The sequence below is a fragment of the Portunus trituberculatus genome, chromosome 44 (assembly GCF_017591435.1).
Source record: "Portunus trituberculatus isolate SZX2019 chromosome 44, ASM1759143v1, whole genome shotgun sequence".
NCBI classification, from domain to species: Eukaryota; Metazoa; Arthropoda; class Malacostraca; order Decapoda; family Portunidae; genus Portunus; species Portunus trituberculatus.
This window is the reverse complement of record NC_059298.1, coordinates 28,231,088-28,251,087: the sequence shown is the minus strand read 5'-3', so window position 1 is coordinate 28,251,087 and position 20,000 is coordinate 28,231,088. Positions and strand designations below refer to the sequence as shown.

The following is a 20,000-nucleotide window of genomic DNA, read 5'->3' as shown; positions in this document are numbered from 1 at the left end:
AACTCAACGCCAACACCTCAACATGAAGTTTGTACGTCCTCACTCGCTTACTGGAAGCTGTATCAACAGTAGATAAAAGAGAAAAGAAGTGCAACAATTGATTCTTAAAAATATATATTTTACCGAATATCCACGTAGTGACTCAGCAAAATAATCGCGTGGGTGATTCTCAAAGATCAAAGGAATACCGTTAGTCAAAATGATATCGCTATGTGCCTTCTTCTATTTGTTTCAATCCATCAGGTGATCATCGCCGCCCTCGTCGCCGTGGCCTTCGCCGCCCCCGACAGGCGCTATGGCTCCGTGGGATCCAGCGAGGAGGCAGAGATCCTGCAGCACGACTTCGATCTCCAGGACGACGGCAGGTACAACCTGGACGTGAAGACCAGCAACGGCATCTTGGTGTCCCAGCACGGCAGCCCAGACGGTCCCAAGGACGCCGTGGTCAAGAGTGGAGTGTACTCGTGAGTACCACTCGGCTGGCGGCAGCGTGTGTTGTCTGTTTGTTGACAGTTTGGCGGGAGGCGTGCAATGGTACAAATGGTAGTAGTAGTAGTAGCAGTACTGTAGTAATAGTAGTAGTAGTAGTAGTAGTAGTAGTAGTAGTAGTAGTAGTAGTAGTAGTAGTTGTTGTTGTTGTTGTTGTTGTTGTTGTTGATATTGTTGCTGTTGTTGTTGTTGTTGTTGTTGTTGTTGTTGTTGTTGTTGTTGTTGTTGTTGTTGTTGTTGTTGTTGTTGCACAGCAGCAGCAGTAACCAAAGCAGCATCAACAGCAACCTCAACATTAAGAACAGCAGTAGTAATGGTAACAGCAAGATTAGTAGTGTCAATATTAGTATCAGCATTTGTAGCAGCATGCAGACTGATGCACACTTTGTCCCCACAGCTACACCGCCCCTGACGGCACCCCCGTTGAGGTGAAGTTCGTCGCCGACGCCGGCGGCTACCAGCCTCAGTCTGACCTGCTGCCCGTGGCCCCTGAGTTCCCCCACCCCATCCCAGATTTCGTGCTGGCCCAGATTGCTAAGGCCGCCGAGGAGGACCGCAGGGGCTCCAGCAGAAGCTACGCTTAAGCTGATGACAACCTGACCATACGACTCTGAACAGCGATAAACAGTCCTGAGCAACACTGGATTTTGCGTCACTGGCAATGCACTTCATGGAGTGTAAAACTTGTGACACATTAATCCAGCGCAACTTTACTTATCTATTTATTTATTTATTTATGTAAATATAAGTCACATTTAAAAGAAACATTTTCTCTTTATACAACTTTTCCCTTCATTATATGTGCTCTTTCCATTCATAGGAGAGATATACACTAAAAAAAAAAAAAAAAATATGACTTCAAGATGAGACGATGCATCAGACCTGCCAACACACACTACAGTCAATGAATGCTGCTTGGTGATTATCAAGCAACAGTAAAGGGAGAGAAGTGGCTAAAGGTGACTGGCGCCTGTACCTATTCACTTGTAGGTGAACGGAAAACAGGTGGTGCAGGTAAAAGGGAACAACACCAAAAGAGCCTGTGCTTTAGTTCATTATAAATGTATCTTATTCTGTTTTGTGGGTGATTCTATATGTTTCCCAGTACTATGTCGTCCTTGTCAGTGAAGTGAACGAACGCCATCATCTCAACAATGAACTGTCTGCATTACTGGAAGTCATTAGTGCTTTCGGTTCGTAAACACTATCTTGTAATGTATTGACAAAATAAGCAGGGCTAAACTTGAAACATCTTCTCTGGGCCAATTTTCGGTTTCAATATAAGAATGAAGATCTAGAGAAAACACGGTGTGTATGTTTTCCTAATCCTTCATAACTAAGACACCAAACCAGCTATCGATATTGTCTACAGTTACGAGCAGTGAGTGCTTTTAATCAATACTGCCCACACCAATGCTCAACTACGAATTCGATTATGAAGAATAGAAGAACGGTTATATATATATATATATATATATATATATATATATATATATATATATATATATATATATATATATATATATATATATATATATATATATATATATATATATATATATATATATATATATATATATATATATATATATATATATATATATATATATATATATATATATATATATATATATATATATATATATATATATATATATATATATATATATATATATATATATATATATATATATATATATATATATATATATATATATATATATATATATATATATATATATATATATATATATATATATATATATATATATATATATATATATATATATATATATATATATATATATATATATATATATATATATATATATATATATATATATATATATATATATATATATATATATATATATATATATATATATATATATATATATATATATATATATATATATATATATATATATATATATATATATATATATATATATATATATATATATATATATATATATATATATATATATATATATATATATATATATATGAAAATCGTCAAGGACTGATGCACATTCTCAATTAAAGAATTATCGATAGTGCAAGTAACGATCAGGCCATGTCAGGAAGTCCGAAGATGACAAGCAAGAGTGTGACGGGAAAAGGTACGAATGTGGCTCTTCTTCAGGCCAATTTTCTAACCATTTATGAATTCGTAAAGGCTTCTTCACATTATATAGAGGGTGTGAGTGTCAGGTGATCGCCTGCTGTTTTAATGTAGGTATCAGTCAACAGTCCCGGAAATTCTCTGGAGAAGGACATTCTATAACTACCTCGTGTGATACATCTTGACACACTCTACTTAAATGCTACAAAACATTGATATTAAAGTGTTTATGTTAACAGTATCCACGGGTTCTGGTGATGGACATTCTATAGAATAGTCATTATACGTTAAATACTCGCAACAAAGATCATTGTTTCTCCACATTTACTTATAATGTCTTCTAACATATTTGTTTGAAATATTTTCCACTGGTTTTACAGGTATAAGTGTTTTATTTGTCAAATTCTCAAAAGATTTGAGCAAGTATTATTTGTGGCAAGATAATATGACAACAGAAACAGTGCGGAGACGAAAGGACTGACCGATATCAGACACATAATACCGACCGAACCCGAGGCAGGAGATACGCCTTTGCAGTGATGTTGTACAGCTCCAGGCCATACATGTGTTGTAGTGGATTGCAAGAATATATTAGGAAAGAGGAACCAAGGTATGAAAGACCGTATTGGATTTCCAAGGAAGGAAGCAACAATTCAGGGAAAACATTGGGAGACAAAATATAAAGAGACTATCGGCAACTTTTGGAAGACTTTTGGAGACAGAATGTGTCAACAAACAACCTTCACCAGTGTGCGGTAAGATTTGACATCAGAACATGGCTTTTTGTTTCATATGGGCCAGGATTATATACTGATATGTTACTGTATAAATTCAATATAAATTCAATGGATAACATTAGGTCATGTAGGCAGGAAAAAAAATAGTATTCGCCTAGACAAGTGGTTCTACTTTTTTGGATGGGATGGGATCTGAGAGAAATATGATAGAAGTCCACACTAATGTTGAGAATTCAGGAAGGGGAAAATGGAGAGAAATAAGTTTGAGAATCACAGGCCTAGGCCAAAGATAATGTGAATAGTATCTAGCTCGTTTTGCCACATTTCTTACTCTTTACTTGATGTTTGTGGCTAAAAATGTTCCTTGTATTCTATTATGTTTTTTGTTAACACACAAATGATACATTTTTTTTTTTTTTTTTTTTAGCTGACGTCCTTTCATGTGTAAAATTTAGTTCGGTGATGAATCTGACATTTTCCTTTTCTTTTCTAGACCACAGAGACCGTGCCAACTAATAAGAATGTATATATTCTAGCAAATGTATTATTGTGTAAATGTTAAACGGCTTATCATTATCAGGTACCTATGCTAATAGTCAATGAACAATCGACCGAGAAGGTAAATCTTAATCATGAAACAGTTCCTATGTATTGCATTCACCACAATTTCGTCAGGTTTGAAATATTACTAGAATGTTAATTGAAATATTTAAGCAATTTTATCTTTTACTTACTTGGCTTTTAAACAACATTGTTGCACCTACAGGTTTATTTATGATTATGGTCTTTGGAATGATTTTCCTTACAGTCAAACCTCTGCTGAGCCGCCAAAGTGCACGTGTCAGCAGAGTGAGAAGATTGCCGTTACTGTTGCGTCATTGTGTTCATAGCGGCAGAGCTAGGTGTTCATGCATCTCATTAAGCTGCAAATGAGTATCTTGAAAATAGTTTTACTTCTCATAAAAAAAAAACCGTATTCTTTAAGATGTTGTGCTGGCTATCACCAACGTTCATAACATACATATTTTTTTTTTATACTATGTGGGCTTTTCGCTGGAATTTATGGGCTAAAGGGGATACATTTTGAAAATATTACCTAGAAATCTGTTAACTTTTGCTGCACATTACTGACCCCTTCTGACTGCAGCGGTCACCTCTGCATGGTACATTTGCTCCCTGCAGACTGCTGAGGATTGATGAGACAAGAACAACAAATAGAAAAAATTCAAGAATCTGAAAGAGTTGAAAATGCATTTAAAACTAATGAAAGCCAAAAATCATCATAGTCTTTCCTAAAGGAAAGACTATGATGATTTTTGGTGTATTGAGACCATGATTGGCAGTTCAAATATTAATAAAAGTCACTACAAGCAGTGATGTCTTAGAATGATATCAGATTAGAGCCGCCGTGGTACAGTGGAACCATGCGTGCTTTGGGGTCTGAAGGGTCTCCAAGCGCACGGGTTCGAATCCTGTCCACGGTCCGAGTGTAGGTTGGGCTTCCTCACTCGGGGTAATGGTTTCCTAGCGGGTAGGCTTTGAGATAGGAGGTACCCAAAAGTATCCCCTTTAACCCAGAAATTCCCGTGAAAAGCCCACATGGTATAAATAAAAAAAAAAAAAAGATATACGGTATTACTGACGGATCTAAATTGGTAAGGGCAGCAACCTGGTTCAAGTGACGTAGTGGTCATGGCACTGTATACCATGTAAAAGGCAGTGAGGGACACGTTTAATTGTTTGTTCTTGAGGCGAAAGTAGCAAACCGTTGAATGATATGTTCCCTCCTCCTTTGAAGCACTTTATGATATTCGGTGCATAGGAGAAGGAAGGAAAGCAACAGCTCTTGAATTGCCAACGCTATTTTTAATGTTTGTTTTGATTATCACACACACACACACACACACACACACACACACACACACACACACACACACACACACACACACACACACACACACACACACACACACACACACACACACACACACACACACACACACACACACACACACACACACACACACACACACACACACACACACACACACACACACACACACACACACACACACACACACACACACACACACACACACACACACACACACACACACACACACACACACACACACACACACACACACACTCAGTGATGCCTAATAAAACAAAGATTGATGGAGGTGTTCCATACACACACACACACACACACACACACACACACACACACACACTATAAATAAAGATTGATGGAGACGTTCCATACACACACACACACACACACACACACACGCACACACACACACACACACACACACACACACACACACACACACACACACACACACACCTATTCGCGACACCGGCACCCTGGACAGCTGGCGTCAGGGATCGGGTGGGAGGGACGGAGGAAGAAAAGAAGAAAAAAAGATTTGGTCCCAATACTTCGTCGCACGAGGTCAAGGGGAAACTGGATCGGCGGCAACCTTACGACAGAGCTCCTTGCTGCCCCCGCTGCCGGCTCAGTAGTATATAAGAGCAGCCGGCGATGACACGGCCAGTACTCGACCGCAGCACTCCAACACCTCAACATGAAATTTGTACGTCCACACTCGCCTCTGTTATGTAATACTGATGCATGGAGCAACCAAGTGGTTCATGCTGATAAAGCTTCTTAACAGCAGTTGAGGCAAAAAATAAGTTAAAGATAATAATAGCATTGCGTTCATCTACTTTCATTTGATCCTATAACGATGTTACGAATTTATGGTTATAATGCCATACTGTAATCAATTAAAAAGAAATCATTTACAAAAAAGCTTCTATTTATTAGGTGATCATCGCCGCCCTCGCCGCCGTGGCCTTCGCTGACTATGGCTCTGTGGGATCTAGCGAGGAAGCAGAAATCCTGCAGCACGACTTTGTTCTTGAGGATGACGGCAGGTACAACCTGGACGTGAAGACCAGCAACGGCATCTTGGTGTCCCAGCACGGCAGCCCCGACGGCCCCGAGGACTCCGTGGTCAAGAGTGGAGTGTACTCGTGAGTACCACTCGGCTGGCGGCAGCGAGTGTTGTCTGTTTCTTGACAGTTTGGCAGAGTGATATAAGAATAGCATTAATAGTAATTGTACCAACATAAAGACTGATGCACACTTTGTCCCCACAGCTACACCGCTCCTGACGGCACCCCCGTTGAGGTGAAGTTCGTCGCCGACGAGAACGGCTACCAGCCCCAGTCTAACCTGCTGCCCGTGGCCCCCGAGTTCCCCCACCCCATCCCCGATTTCGTGCTGGCCCAGATCGCTAAGGCCGCCGAGGAGGACCGCAACCGCTCCCCCGAGGACAGATACACCTATGCTTAATAGCTACCTGAGATATAGAATGAAAGTTGTGAGTGTCTGATAGCGCAGAAAATGAAACATGTGTTTTGTGATGTTTTTTTTTATTGATTTATTTATATGTACATTAATTTATATCAATAAAAATTCTGCATAAATATATTCCTTATTGTCGGAAAAAAAAATCCTTTCTATTTGATTCCAATAAGTTGACAGTAATGGAGCGAATTCTTTTTAGATACCAGCTATTTATTTTGTTCTTATTTAAAACAAAATAAGTACACCAAATATAGTCAGGTGAAGTAGAGAAGGTCAGTTAAGGTTCCGTCCTTTCTCTTGATTGGCTGTTGGTGGCGTAAGGCGTTAGCTAAACGAGTTGTAACATATTTTGGTGATCGATATTATCCAAAAAGTTCAAGACATAAACAAAAACAAGAACAAAAATTAATGTCGCTGATCAACAGTACTTTTCTTAGAAATCAGTGATATTATCAAGAAAATATAGTCTGTAAGAAGTTGCTAAGTAAGTAAAAATAATTCAAAACAGGCAAACTCTTTAAGATAAATACTCACTTCTTTGTTCAGTATTTCCTATATGCTTCATTCTCATGCAAGGAAAACAACTTTTTCAGTAACTTTATGCACGAATCAATTTCATGTTGTACTGAAGAATTTTGAATCATAGTTGTGTCTGTTTTGAATGGCTCGCTCTCCCTCAGTGACTTGCCGCAGACTGAACTTACTTGATTTTTTTATAGCTATGACTTATTGGTCGGTCAGTAGAATTCATTGACGCAGTGATGTTTGGAGTATTTCAGCGATATATCCATCTATCTATATGTAAAACTAAAGCACCACACACGCACACACACACGCCCGGTAGCTCAGTGGTTAGAGCGCTGGCTTCACAAGCCAGAGGACCGGGGTTCGATTCCCCGGCCGGGTGGAGATATTTGTGTGTGTCTCCTTTCACGTGTAGCCCCTGTTCACCTAGCAGTGAGTAGGTACGGGATGTAAATCGAGGAGTTGTGACCTTGTTGTCCCGGTGTGTGGTGTGTGCCTGGTCTCAGGCCTATCCGAAGATCGGAAATAATGAGCTCTGAGTTCGTTCCGTAGGGTAACGTCTGGATGTCTCGTCAGAGACTGCAGCAGATCAAACAGTGAAACAGTGAAACACACACACACACACACACACACACACTCTCTCTCTCTCTCTCTCATCGTCAGGCCCTGGTGAAGAGGTAGTCTCTTGCCCGACCACAATACACCTACTTTGATAATGGGACACAGTGACACAGTAAGTTATGTCAATCAAACATACTCTGGTCAGTTTCAATGATATATTTCCTCACATCATAAAAAGTCAATCGCGTGAAAAAGGGTCAGAATCTAACAAGAAAAACGGGAGCGGGTTCTTAGTGTTCATGATTATATTCTTTTTTAGAAGGTATTATGTTTTCATTTTAATGTGGCACGAATGCGGATTACATAAATATCGTCTAATGAAGTGTTGTACTGCTTTATTTCTCAAGATACGAAGCAATTGAAATCACAGTCAGTACTTGTGTGTTCACCCCCAAGACTGATATCATTGCAAACACTATCATTGTCCTCGAGGTCTGATGGATGAGAGACCACGCTTTCATTACCTGGCACACAGTAGGCACACGTCACTCTCAGCATGTGGAGACACCGATGGCCTAGCCACGGTTGGGACAGAGAGTGTTACGTTATGAACTCCAACTTGATTTGTGCTGGACTCTGGCGCTCCTACTACTGAATAATCGAGTAAGATAACGTTGACTTGATCATTAATAATTGATATTCTCTGTAAGAGCTGAAAGCCGGACAAGGGCAACAAAACATATAAAAAGGTCTACTTAGTTGCCAGACCTCTTGTAAGTCCGAAAGAGTAAGCCAAAAGAAAGGGATAAATGTCTTGAAACCTCCCTCTTAAATGAAGTCAAGTCATAGAATGTTGTAAATACAGAGACAGGCAGGGAGTTGCAGAGTCTACCAGAGAAAGGTATGAAAGGTTGACGTACTGGTTAACTCTTGCATTAGAGTTTGGCAGAGGAGGTAGGAGGGAAAAAAAAGCCTTGTGGTGCGAGGCCCCAGGAAAAGGAGGAGGCAAACAGTTAGCAAGATCAAAAGAGCAGTTAGCATGAAAATAGCGGTAAAAGATAGCATATAATGCAACATTTCGGCAGTGAGAAAGAGGCTGAGGACAGTCAGTTAGAGGATGGGCGTTGATGAGACGGATACCTTTTAATTCTACCCTATCTAATAAAACTGTGTAAGTGGAACACCCATACATGCGAAGAGTACTTCATACATGGGCAGACAAGGCCCTTATACCGAGTTAGCTGTTTGAAGGGTGAGAAAAAAACTGACGGAGACACCTCAGAACGCCTTACTTCACAGAAGCTGTTTCAGCAAGAGATGCGATATGAAGTTTCCAGTTTACATTATGAGTAAAAGACATGACGAGGATATTCAGTGTTGAAGAGGGGGACAGTTCAGTGTCATTGGAGAAGAGGGGATGGTTGTCTGGAAGGTTGTGTCGAATTGATAGATGGGGAAATTGCGTTTTTGAGGTATTGAAGACTACTAAATTTTCTTTGCCCCCATTAAAAATCCTAGAAAGATCAGAAATTAGGCGTTCTATGGCGTCTCTGCGGGAACCGCTAATTTCCTGAAGGATTGGTCGTCTCTGAAAAGACGTGGAAAGATGTAGGGTAGCATCATCAGCGTAGGAGTGGTTAGGGAAATAAAAGTTTGGTTCAGATAATTAATGAATAATATGAAGAGAGTGAGTGAAAGGACAGAACCCTGAGGAACACCACGATTATTAGATTTAAGAAAAGAACAGTAGCCGTCTACTACGGCTACAATAAAACGGTCGGAGCGAAAACTTGAGGTAAAGTTGCAGAGAAAAGAAAGAAACTATAGGAGGGTTATTTTAATATCAAAGCTTTATGCCAAACTCTATCAAATGCGTTTCATATGTCTAATGCAACAGCAAAAGTTTCACCAAAATCTCTAAAAGGATAACCAGGACTCAGTAAAGAAAGACAGAAGATTACCAGTAGAATGGACTTGACGGAAGCCATACTGGCGATCAGATAGAAGATTGTGAAGTGACAGATGTTTAAGAAGCTTTCTATTGACGATAGATTCAAAGACTTTAGACAAAGAAAATATTAAAGCTATAAAACGGTAATATGAGGGATTAGAATGGTCACCCTTTTCAGGAACAGGCTGAATGTAGGCAAACTTCTAGCAAGAAGGAAAGGTAAAAGTCGATAGACAGAGTTGGAAGAGTTTGGCTAAGCAAGATGCAAGCACGAAGGCACAGTTTTTGAGAACAATAGGAAGTACCCCATCAGGTTCATATGCCTTCAGAGGGTTTAAGCCAGCGAGGACATGGAAAACATCATTATGAAGAACTTTAATTGAAGGCATAAAACAGTCAGAGGGAAGAGGAAAGGGAAGGACAAACCCAGAATCATCCAAGACAGAGCTATAAACAAAAGTTTGCGAGAAGAGTTTAGGTTAAAAAGGAGGAAAGATGAAGAAGTAAAGTTTTTGGAGATGTTTTTGGCCAGATTCCTGAAGTCTCGACGGGAGCTGGAGTTTGAATGATTTTGACATTTTTTGGGGAGAAGTTGAATAACAGATTTTTTTTTTTTATGTCCTTGCCTATAGCGCCTGTAGGTAACTTGATGAGTATTGAAAACGTTGTAAATCTTCCACCCATTAGTGGCGCAAGCAATTTTATTTAAAAGTTGTAATGGTACCCATATTAGGGCCCATATCACCACCCAAGAGCATCTTTAGTGTAACCACCTAAAACCTGGGTATCGTGGTGACATGAGAAAGTATCAAGGCGATACGTGGTGGGATTCGAACCTACGCGTAGACGTCGGCCTGATCCCAGGCTCACCTCCACTATATTATATACTATATATATATATATATATATATATATATATATATATATATATATATATATATATATATATATATATATATATATATATATATATATATATATATATATATATATATATATATATATATATATATATATATATATATATATATATATATATATACACACACACACACACACACACACACACGCATATATATATATATATATATATATATATATATATATATATATATATATATATATATATATATATATATATATATATATATATATATATATATATATATATATATATATATATATATATATATATATATATATATATATATATATATATATATATATATATATATATATATATATATATATATATATATATATATATATATATATATATATATATATATATATATATATATATATATATATATATATATATATATATATATATATATATATATATATATATATATATATATATATATATATATATATATATATATATATATATATATATATATATATATATATATATATATATATAATAAGTAGATAATTTAGTAACGAGCAAATTCATAAACGAGTGAAATATAAATAACTAAATAAGTTAATTTATAGATAAACAAATACACAAATGCAAAATTATTGATCAGGCAAGTAAATATAATTATCTGGTGATAATGACCACATTAATTTAACCAAAGAAGAAAATTCGTGTGAAATACAAACTTTCAACAATAATAAATGCCAATATAATAGTTCAGCAAATACTGTAAACACACAAAACAAATTGGTCAACACCTGACCGTGGCCTTGAGAGTCTCACTGTTGCATTGCAAGGTCTCAGGTTACAGTGTCGCCATAAGACACGCCGATTGCCGCCCTGACGCTCACACAATGGACACCAGATGTCTGCATCAGTATGTCACTTTACAGTTCACTCGATCCATACCACAAACACTTGTGCCTACATCCAATTTAAAACTTAAATATTTTTTTTTCTCCTTTCAGACTAGCAATAACCTTGCACCAGCAGTACTTATACTTTCAAATGTTCCAGGCCCAGACTTTCTTTATACATGATTGTCTGTCCTCTGCCACACAACCTGAGTACTTCTGGCAACACAACAGAAGATATATATATTTTTTTTATGTAACTCGCATCTCCTCATAGCTCTTACAAAGTCTGTAAACACAGCAAACATTTAGTATATTGTTTAATACTAAGACATCTAAAAGTACATAAAGCAATCACGGGATGACCTCCCTTGAAGAAAAAATAATATCCCGTGTCTGAGGTTTATATCACCGTGTAGTCACATCCACACGTGATGAGCCAGCCCACCTGAACCCCTGTATAACTGTCCTTTCTCAGTGAAGTCATGCTACCACCCTCCAGTGACCTATACGGACCTATACAGACCCATAAATAACTTCTCCTTTCACATCTAAACCTCACCTCACGTAATCCATTTTCCTTAACCTACATCCTCTCAGAATCCGAGCCTCCCGCTTGTTTCCGTTCCACCGCTCATGACCTGTTACCTTCAGCGACATTCCTCCGCCGACCCTGTAATCTCATGAAAGCGGCTGCCCTGCTTAGCCCGCCTGACTAACGTGTTGACCCGCCCCGTCCCACCATGCCCCGCCCTGCACCCATTATGTACCGGCACTGCTAACTCTGCCTCTCTGTGTACATGTATACGGTTCCTGCCTCAAACTTCAAGTACTTCCACCTCCTACCTGCCCTTCACTATAGTTACACACGCCTCCACCCACAGCCAGTATACACGACAATTACCTTCGTCCCCTCCTCCCCACCGTGCAAGTACATTTGCACCTGCTTAGCAACCACAAGTATTTTCAGAGTGAATTTCACAACCAGTCCACACCCACCGTTGTTTATTATTTTGTATCTCTTCACGTTGCTTTTCCCTCACCATAATAGAATAGTGCTCAAGACTGCCACTCATAGATTAGCCTGCAGTGAATTATGAACTTCACTCATATCTTTAGAAATTAACCATTTAAAACTGATCCCCATCCTTTCAGTGTTCTCAAATATTAAATGGTTTTCATTTACTTTCCCTTCGTCTACTGTGAATGCTGAGATACGGCGTTTGTTATGGAGTAAAGAGTGTCAAAGGGACAGGTAGTAGAGTTGATAAAGAAGAGTGGGTTAGAGTTTGTTACCTTTATCATAAGTGCTGTGCTTATTTGTCTTCCTCACCCGCAATCGCGCCACTGTTACTTAGACAAGGTGTGTGTGTGTGTGTGTGTGTGTGTGTGTGTGTGTGTGTGTGTGTGTGTGTGTGTGTATGTGTGTGCGTGTTATAATTGTGCGATGGTTCTTTTAGGTGTGAGTTATGGCTTTCCCGCTTTATTTAATGTTGTTTTAATTCAATGTTTGTCTGTTACTAGTTTGTGTTTGAAATTGCCTTCTCCTATTCTGTTGTTAATTTGTGTCGAGTTGGGTTTTATGACTTACTGGCTGCTGCGTTGCTTTATTCATTTTACTCTGCACTGTAACCATTTTGTCTTTTATACACATGTTTTGTCTTTAAATGTTTTGTAACTAAATTATTTCTTTACTTATCTATTTATTTATTTAACAGCACGGTGAGTTGTGGTGTGGTGTGCTGTGGTGTGGCGTGGTGAGATGTGTGTGTGTGTGTGTGTGTGTGTGTGTGTGTGTGTGTGTGTGTGTGTGTGTGTGTGTGTGTGTGTGTGTGTGTGTGTGTGTGTGTGTGTGTGTGTGTGTGTGTGTGTGTGTGTGTGTGTGTGTGTGTGTGTGTTTATGTGTGTGTGTGTGTGGTTGTATTGGGAATAAGCAATGAATAAATACACACAGAGTGAAGGGAGTTCTTGAGTCGTAAAAAAAAACATATTTATATACAATGGCAACCGCTTGGTGGACGTCCTTGACTGCTATCAGTAAACAAAAAACTAAATCAAGACAAGGATTAACCTATTTTCTCTCTTGGAAAAAAAAAAAAAAAACTCTGGCTTTCAATCGGTATACATTATCAAATATTATTACATCACGTGGTTGCTTACCGGCGGAGAAAAGGAATGGCGGTATATTGTTTTTTGTACGAGTAAATCCTTTCAATACATGACGGTAAGAATGCCATGTAGAAATGGAGTGAAGGATATTTTGATGATATGTTTGAAAAGTAGCTACATTCTTTTCTTCCTTACATATTTACTCCCCTCCCAGGTGACGCAACAGAGAAGAAATGAGGAACCTTTCATTACCTATCATTTAATCATCTCCTGTTACATCTTCTTTTCTATCATTCAGTGCACCATCCCAAACATTCTCTCTTGCCCCGTCCTGCGCTCTCATTGGTTGCGTCCCCACTGCACCGACGCCAAGCCGTCACAAAGCCAGCGCCCGCTCACCATCAGAGGCCAGCCAAGCATAATGCGCAACTCGACAATAATGGCGGTAATCAGCAGGCAGGGCGTGGCTATCATACACTTAAGAATCAATTACATGAATGATCCACTCACTCACTTAAGACAAGTATACTGTTTCTTGACGTGTGTATTGATTATAAGATAAAACACCTCTTAACTTAGAGCAAAGAAGTATATTGTGTATTTTTATATAAACACACACACACACACACACACACACACACACACACACACACACACACACACACACACACACACATACACACACCGCGTAGTGTAGTGGTTAGCACGCACGATTCACAATCGAGTGGGCCCGGGTTCGAGTCCAGGGGGCGGTGAGGTAAATGGGTAGGCCTCTTAATGTATAGCCCCTGTTCACCTAGCAGTAAACAGGTACGGGATGTAACTCGAGGGGTTGTGGCCTCGCTTTCCCGGTGTGTGGAGTGTGTTGTGGTCTCAGTCCTAACCGAAGATCGGTCTATGAGTTCTGAGCTCGCTCCGTAATGGGCAAGACTGGCTGTGTGACCAGCAGACGACCGTGATGGTGAAATTACACACACACACCCTGCACCTTACCACCCTTTAGGCTCGCCACCAACACCTCCAAAAGTTCGTCACAAAACTCTTCCACCATTCGCGCCACATCAACCTGTTCCCCCCGGCAGACTCTTCTCCCCACCACAGTGTCCGACACCACAACAAGCTGCTCCCCAAACGTGCACGGACACACAGATACAAAAACAGAGCAATACCCACAATAGTCAAAATATTCAACTCGTGAACATTGACTTAATTTGTACTGAGTTTTAAGAATGGAAATTTAAGTATGCAACGTAAGAATATTTCCTCTTGTAAGATTCATATTTTCAGTTCTTGAAGTGCTTATGTCTAAATAAACTGTTTATTACTATTACACACACACACACACACACACACACACACACACACACACACACACACACACACACACACACAGCCCGGTAGCTCAGTGGTTAGAGCGCTGGCTTCACAAGCCAGAGGACCGGGGTTCGATTCCCTGGCCGGGTGGAGATATTTGGGTGTGTCTCCTTTCACGTGTAGCCTCTGTTCACCTAGCAGTGAGTAGGTACGGGATGTAAATCGAGGAGTTGTGATCTTCTCGTCCCGGTGTGTGATGTGTGCCTGGTTTAAGGTCTATCCCAAGATCGGAAATAATGAGCTCTGAGCTCGTTCCGTAGGGTAACGCCTGGCTGTCTCGTCAGAGACTGCAGCAGATCAAACAGTGAAACACACACACACACACACACACAAACACACACAGAAAGACACACAGACAGACAAACACACACACACACACACACACACACACACACACACACACACACACACACACACACACACACACACACACACACACACACACACACACACACACACACACACACACACACACACACACACACACACACACACACACACACACACACACACACACACACACACACACACACACACACACACACACACACACACACACACACACACACACACACACACACACACACACACACACACACACACACACACACACACACACACACACACAAATATATAATTATATCTACGCACACGACGATGAGCTGTACTCATCTGTCGGTTTTTTATTGAGGTAACTGAGTGTTAACCTTCAGGTGAGGCGTCTCTTTCAACACAGCGCCTAGCCAGTACTGGGTCACTTCTGCTCAGGATATGCAAAATTAATCTCAAACTTGATCCTCTTTCTTTGAAACGCGTGGGAGGTGTGGGAGGTCACACACTGGACCAGCGGAATTATTACGACAGCGCCACTGCCTGTCGCTACCTCTGGCCCAGATATATAAGCAGGGCCAGTGCTGACGAGGGCAGCACTCGACGCCCAGCACCTCAACATGAAGCTTGTACGTCCACTCTCGCTATTACTGTTCAATACAACTCTAAAGCGAAAGAGAGCAGAAGGATTCACTAGAAACAAGTTTGCCAGTTATTAATATCAAATTGTTATATCTTCATATCTTAATGGAGCAGAGTAGTAAACGATTTCAAACATACATTACAACGAACTTTGTCCAACGCTTTCTTTGAACTAAGAACACTGTTCCTTCTGTTAGGTGATCATCGCCGCCCTCGTCGCCGTGGCCTTCGCCGCCCCTGACAGAACCTATGGCACCCCTGACTCCGGATCCAGCGAGGAGGCAGAGATCCTGCAGCACGACTTTGTTCTTGAGGAGGACGGCAGGTACAACCTGGACGTGAAGACCAGCAACGGTATCTCTGTGGCCCAGCACGGCAGCCCCGACGGCCCCGAGGGCGCCGTGGTCAAGAGTGGAGTGTTCTCGTGAGTATCACTCGGCTGGCGGCAGCGAGTCTTTTCTGTTTGTTGACAGTTTGGCGGGAGGCGTTCAGTGGTAATAGTATCAGCATTGTGAGTAGCAGCATGCAGTCTGATGCACACTTTGTCCCCACAGCTACACCGCCCCTGACGGCACCCCTGTTGAGGTGAAGTTCGTCGCCAACGAGCACGGCTACCAGCCTGAGTCTGACCTGCTGCCCGTGGCACCAGAGTTCCCCCACCCCATCCCCGATTTCGTGCTGGCCCAGATCGCTAAGGCCGCCGAGGAGGACCGCAACCGCTCTCCCGAGGACAGATACACCTATGCCTAAACACCTTCCATTACCTGAACGTCACAGACTGAGAAAGCATTACTCCTGAAATGACCACTTGAAACATGCAATACCATGAAAAATGAGTGACACCCATGAGCAGCTCGAGTCGCGTCACTTGGGTCTCAGTGAAGTGTGATGTGCGTTGTTTGTATAGATATTTTTTTTTCTTATTTATTTGTCTGAAATAAAGTTATATATCAAAATAATTTTTTTTGCATTCATATTCCCTAAAAATACATTTACTTTTTCTTTTAGATTAGAAAAATGAATTAATTTTTCAAAGTATCCATTAATATTTTTAGCCATGGAAAGAAACATACTTATGAGGTTAAATCACACACACAAGAGAAGCCACGAGCGACGTCTGTCCAGCGAGGCGGGATTCTTGGGTCACATTACAGCGGAACACTGCATCATGCTGAACTTTCATTACCTTCAATTTCCTTCTGTTTTCTCTCTGTTTGTTTTTTTCTCTTCAACACTTTATCTAAGTTTTCCGTCCAGGCTGTCATTTCTTACTTTGTACTGCAGCTATATCAAATAAAAAAAAGTAGATATGTAGCTGAATTGCTAAAAAAAAAAAAGTGAAGGACAACTTACGTAGTTCATGCGATTTGGTGATCCTCTTATAAGTGTAAAGTTTCAACAGACACTCATTCCACAGAGTGCTTATTACCTGGGCAGTAAACGAATAAACTAATATGAAAACGTCACTTCAGAAGCAGAGCATAGTTCTTCTGTCAATATTGTGCGTCTCTTGCTATAAATCTCATTCTGCCATAGATGTTATAAAAAATAACAAGACTGGAAAATAGTTTTTATGTGTAACGAGCTAAATGTAATTTTGAATTGAGTGATTTATGAAATATATCAAAATCCGAATCAATGCATTATTAATGACAGGGCAAACAAGGTCCACAAAACTCTTCTAGTGCCACGGTGATCATTGTTGGTGGATCAGGTGGAGCTCTACATCTTGACTGTACCCCTGCCGCTGCTCTTCTCTCTGAGCTCAGTTATCTAGATAAAGTAAGCAACGTTCTATAGCATGAACTGTAATCGCTACACGTGAAAGTGACACAGGGTCGACCTTGCATTTAAAGCCGTAGCTTCCAATTTCGCTACTCAAACCTTAATAATTAACTGCATTCATATTCAAAGCTTTAGATAAGAGAATTGTCGATGTCAGCGACAAAACGGTCTCCGTCTTCAGCTAGCGTCATATGTGAAACATTGGCAGTTTTCTTGGAATGTTTGCCAGGCGGTGAGAAATATTACTCAAATGAACTGAGATTATGATTAAGATAAAAATAATTTTGTCATACAAAAAGCACAACAATGCTTTTGGTTAGATACAAAATAGAGATTGAAAAAACTGAATTGCAAGAGATAAAACATGAATATAATTCTATTACTTAAAATTGGCAAATGAATAAAAAAAATCAACACATGATTATTGAATACAATAAGATATACTAAATTTAATAAAAGATATATATATATATATATATATATATATATATATATATATATATATATATATATATATATATATATATATATATATATATATATATATATATATATATATATATATATATATATATATATATATATATATATATATATATATATATATATATATATATATATATATATATATATATATATATATATATATATATATATATATATATATATATATATATATATATATATATATATATATATATATATATATATATATATATATATATATATATATATATATATATATATATATATATATATATATATATATATATATATATATATATATATATATATATATATATATATATATATATATATATATATATATATATATACTCTGGAATAACTCTGTACTAAACTGTATTCCGAGCAGCAGCACAAGGAGCTCTACAGGTTTGTCCTGCTCACCGGCAAGTATAATACTTGCCACAAAATTGATAATAGTAATAACAAGGAGGATTGTGATGATCTTACGATTAAAATCCGTTTACATGAACGATCAAGTGTGTCATTATTTGATAACAGAGTTTTAATCAAGAGATAACATGACTGTTCACATGCATATTGACGTGCACCATGTTTAACGGTACTCATCTGTCGGTTTTATTGTTGAGGTAACCGAATCTAAACCTTTTTAGCGTGACATCTCTTTCAACACAGCAGCCAGGGACTATTGGGTCACCACCACTTAGGATATGCAAAATTAATTAAAAACCTTATCGTCTTGTCTCGAAATATGTGGAAGGTGTAGGTCAAGTACTTCATCAGGAGAATTATTACGACAGTCTCTGCCTGTCGCTGCCTCTGGCCCAGATATATAAGCAGGGCCGGTGTTGACCAGAGCAGCACTCGACGCCCAACTCCTCAACATGAAGCTTGTACGTGGACAATGCTATTTTAATCGAAAAAAAAAAGTGGAATTCACTTTTTTCTCCTTGAATTTAACAGTGACTGAAAATCAAGTTTGCCAGTTACAAGCTACTAGTTCTACGCTCGTGTCTTAATCAAAAGCATTAATGAACGGTTTTACACATACAACATTGCTGTGAACTTTGCCCAACGCTATATTTGCACTAAGAATAATGTTCTGTCCGTTAGGTGATCATCGCCGCCCTCGTCGCCGTGGCCTTCGCCGCCCCTGACAGAACCTATGCCACCCCTGACTCCGGATCCAGCGAGGAGGCAGAGATCCTGCAGCACGACTTTGTTCTTGAGGATGACGGCAGGTACAACCTGGACGTGAAGACCAGCAACGGTATCTCTATCTCCCAACATGGTAGCCCAGACGGCCCCGAGGGCGCCGTGGTCAAGAGCGGAGTGGTCTCGTGAGTACTGCTTGCTTGCCAGCAGTGAGTGTTGTCTGTTTGTTGACAGTGTAGCGAAAACCGTCTTATGAGAAGCGTATTAGTAGCTGTAGTAACAATATTAGGTCTCATCTGCAATTTGTCCCCACAGCTACACCGCCCCTGACGGCACCCCCGTTGAGGTGAAGTTCGTCGCCAACGAGAACGGCTACCAGCCCGAGTCTGACCTGCTGCCCGTGGCCCCAGAGTTCCCCCACCCCATCCCCGATTTCGTGTTGGAACAGATCGCTTTTGCTGCCGAGGAGGACCGCAACCGCTCTCCCGAGGACAGATACACCTATGCCTAAACACCTTCCATCCTCTGGACGTCACAGACCGAGTAGAGCTACCCCTGAACTGACCACAGGAA

General features: G+C 39.6%; 4 protein-coding genes across 4 annotated transcripts in view; all 4 read left to right on the top strand.

Annotated features, from left to right (window-relative positions):
* The window catches only part of LOC123518891 (cuticle protein CP14.6-like), a 1,328-nt gene extending 78 nt beyond the window's left edge, over nt 1–1,250 (top strand). Inside the window, exons 1-3 of the mRNA XM_045279945.1 lie at nt 1–31; nt 244–464; nt 887–1,250. The exon at nt 1–31 is cut by the window's left edge and continues 78 nt beyond it. Of these exons, the coding sequence (XP_045135880.1) occupies nt 23–31; nt 244–464; nt 887–1,073 (417 nt within the window). The 5' untranslated portion in view covers nt 1–22 and the 3' untranslated portion in view covers nt 1,074–1,250. The remainder of the gene's footprint in view (nt 32–243; nt 465–886) is intronic.
* Nucleotides 1,251–5,876: 4,626 nt separating this feature from the next.
* Nucleotides 5,877–6,849, top strand: LOC123518955 (cuticle protein AM1159-like). The gene is made up of 3 exons (XM_045280030.1): nt 5,877–5,951; nt 6,185–6,393; nt 6,520–6,849. Exons 1-3 carry the CDS (start codon nt 5,943–5,945, stop codon nt 6,713–6,715), a joined length of 414 nt encoding a protein of 137 aa, XP_045135965.1. The 5' UTR covers nt 5,877–5,942; the 3' UTR covers nt 6,716–6,849.
* An 8,986-nt stretch (nt 6,850–15,835) lies between these two features.
* Nucleotides 15,836–16,957, top strand: LOC123518951 (cuticle protein AM1159-like). The gene is made up of 3 exons (XM_045280025.1): nt 15,836–15,988; nt 16,199–16,425; nt 16,556–16,957. Exons 1-3 carry the CDS (start codon nt 15,980–15,982, stop codon nt 16,749–16,751), a joined length of 432 nt encoding a protein of 143 aa, XP_045135960.1. The 5' UTR covers nt 15,836–15,979; the 3' UTR covers nt 16,752–16,957.
* Nucleotides 16,958–19,097: 2,140 nt separating this feature from the next.
* LOC123518953 (cuticle protein AMP1A-like) overlaps nt 19,098–20,000 on the top strand; it is a 1,065-nt gene continuing 162 nt past the window's right edge. Inside the window, exons 1-3 of the mRNA XM_045280027.1 lie at nt 19,098–19,165; nt 19,386–19,612; nt 19,743–20,000. The exon at nt 19,743–20,000 is cut by the window's right edge and continues 162 nt beyond it. Coding sequence (XP_045135962.1) covers nt 19,157–19,165; nt 19,386–19,612; nt 19,743–19,938 — 432 coding nt within the window. The 5' untranslated portion in view covers nt 19,098–19,156 and the 3' untranslated portion in view covers nt 19,939–20,000. The remainder of the gene's footprint in view (nt 19,166–19,385; nt 19,613–19,742) is intronic.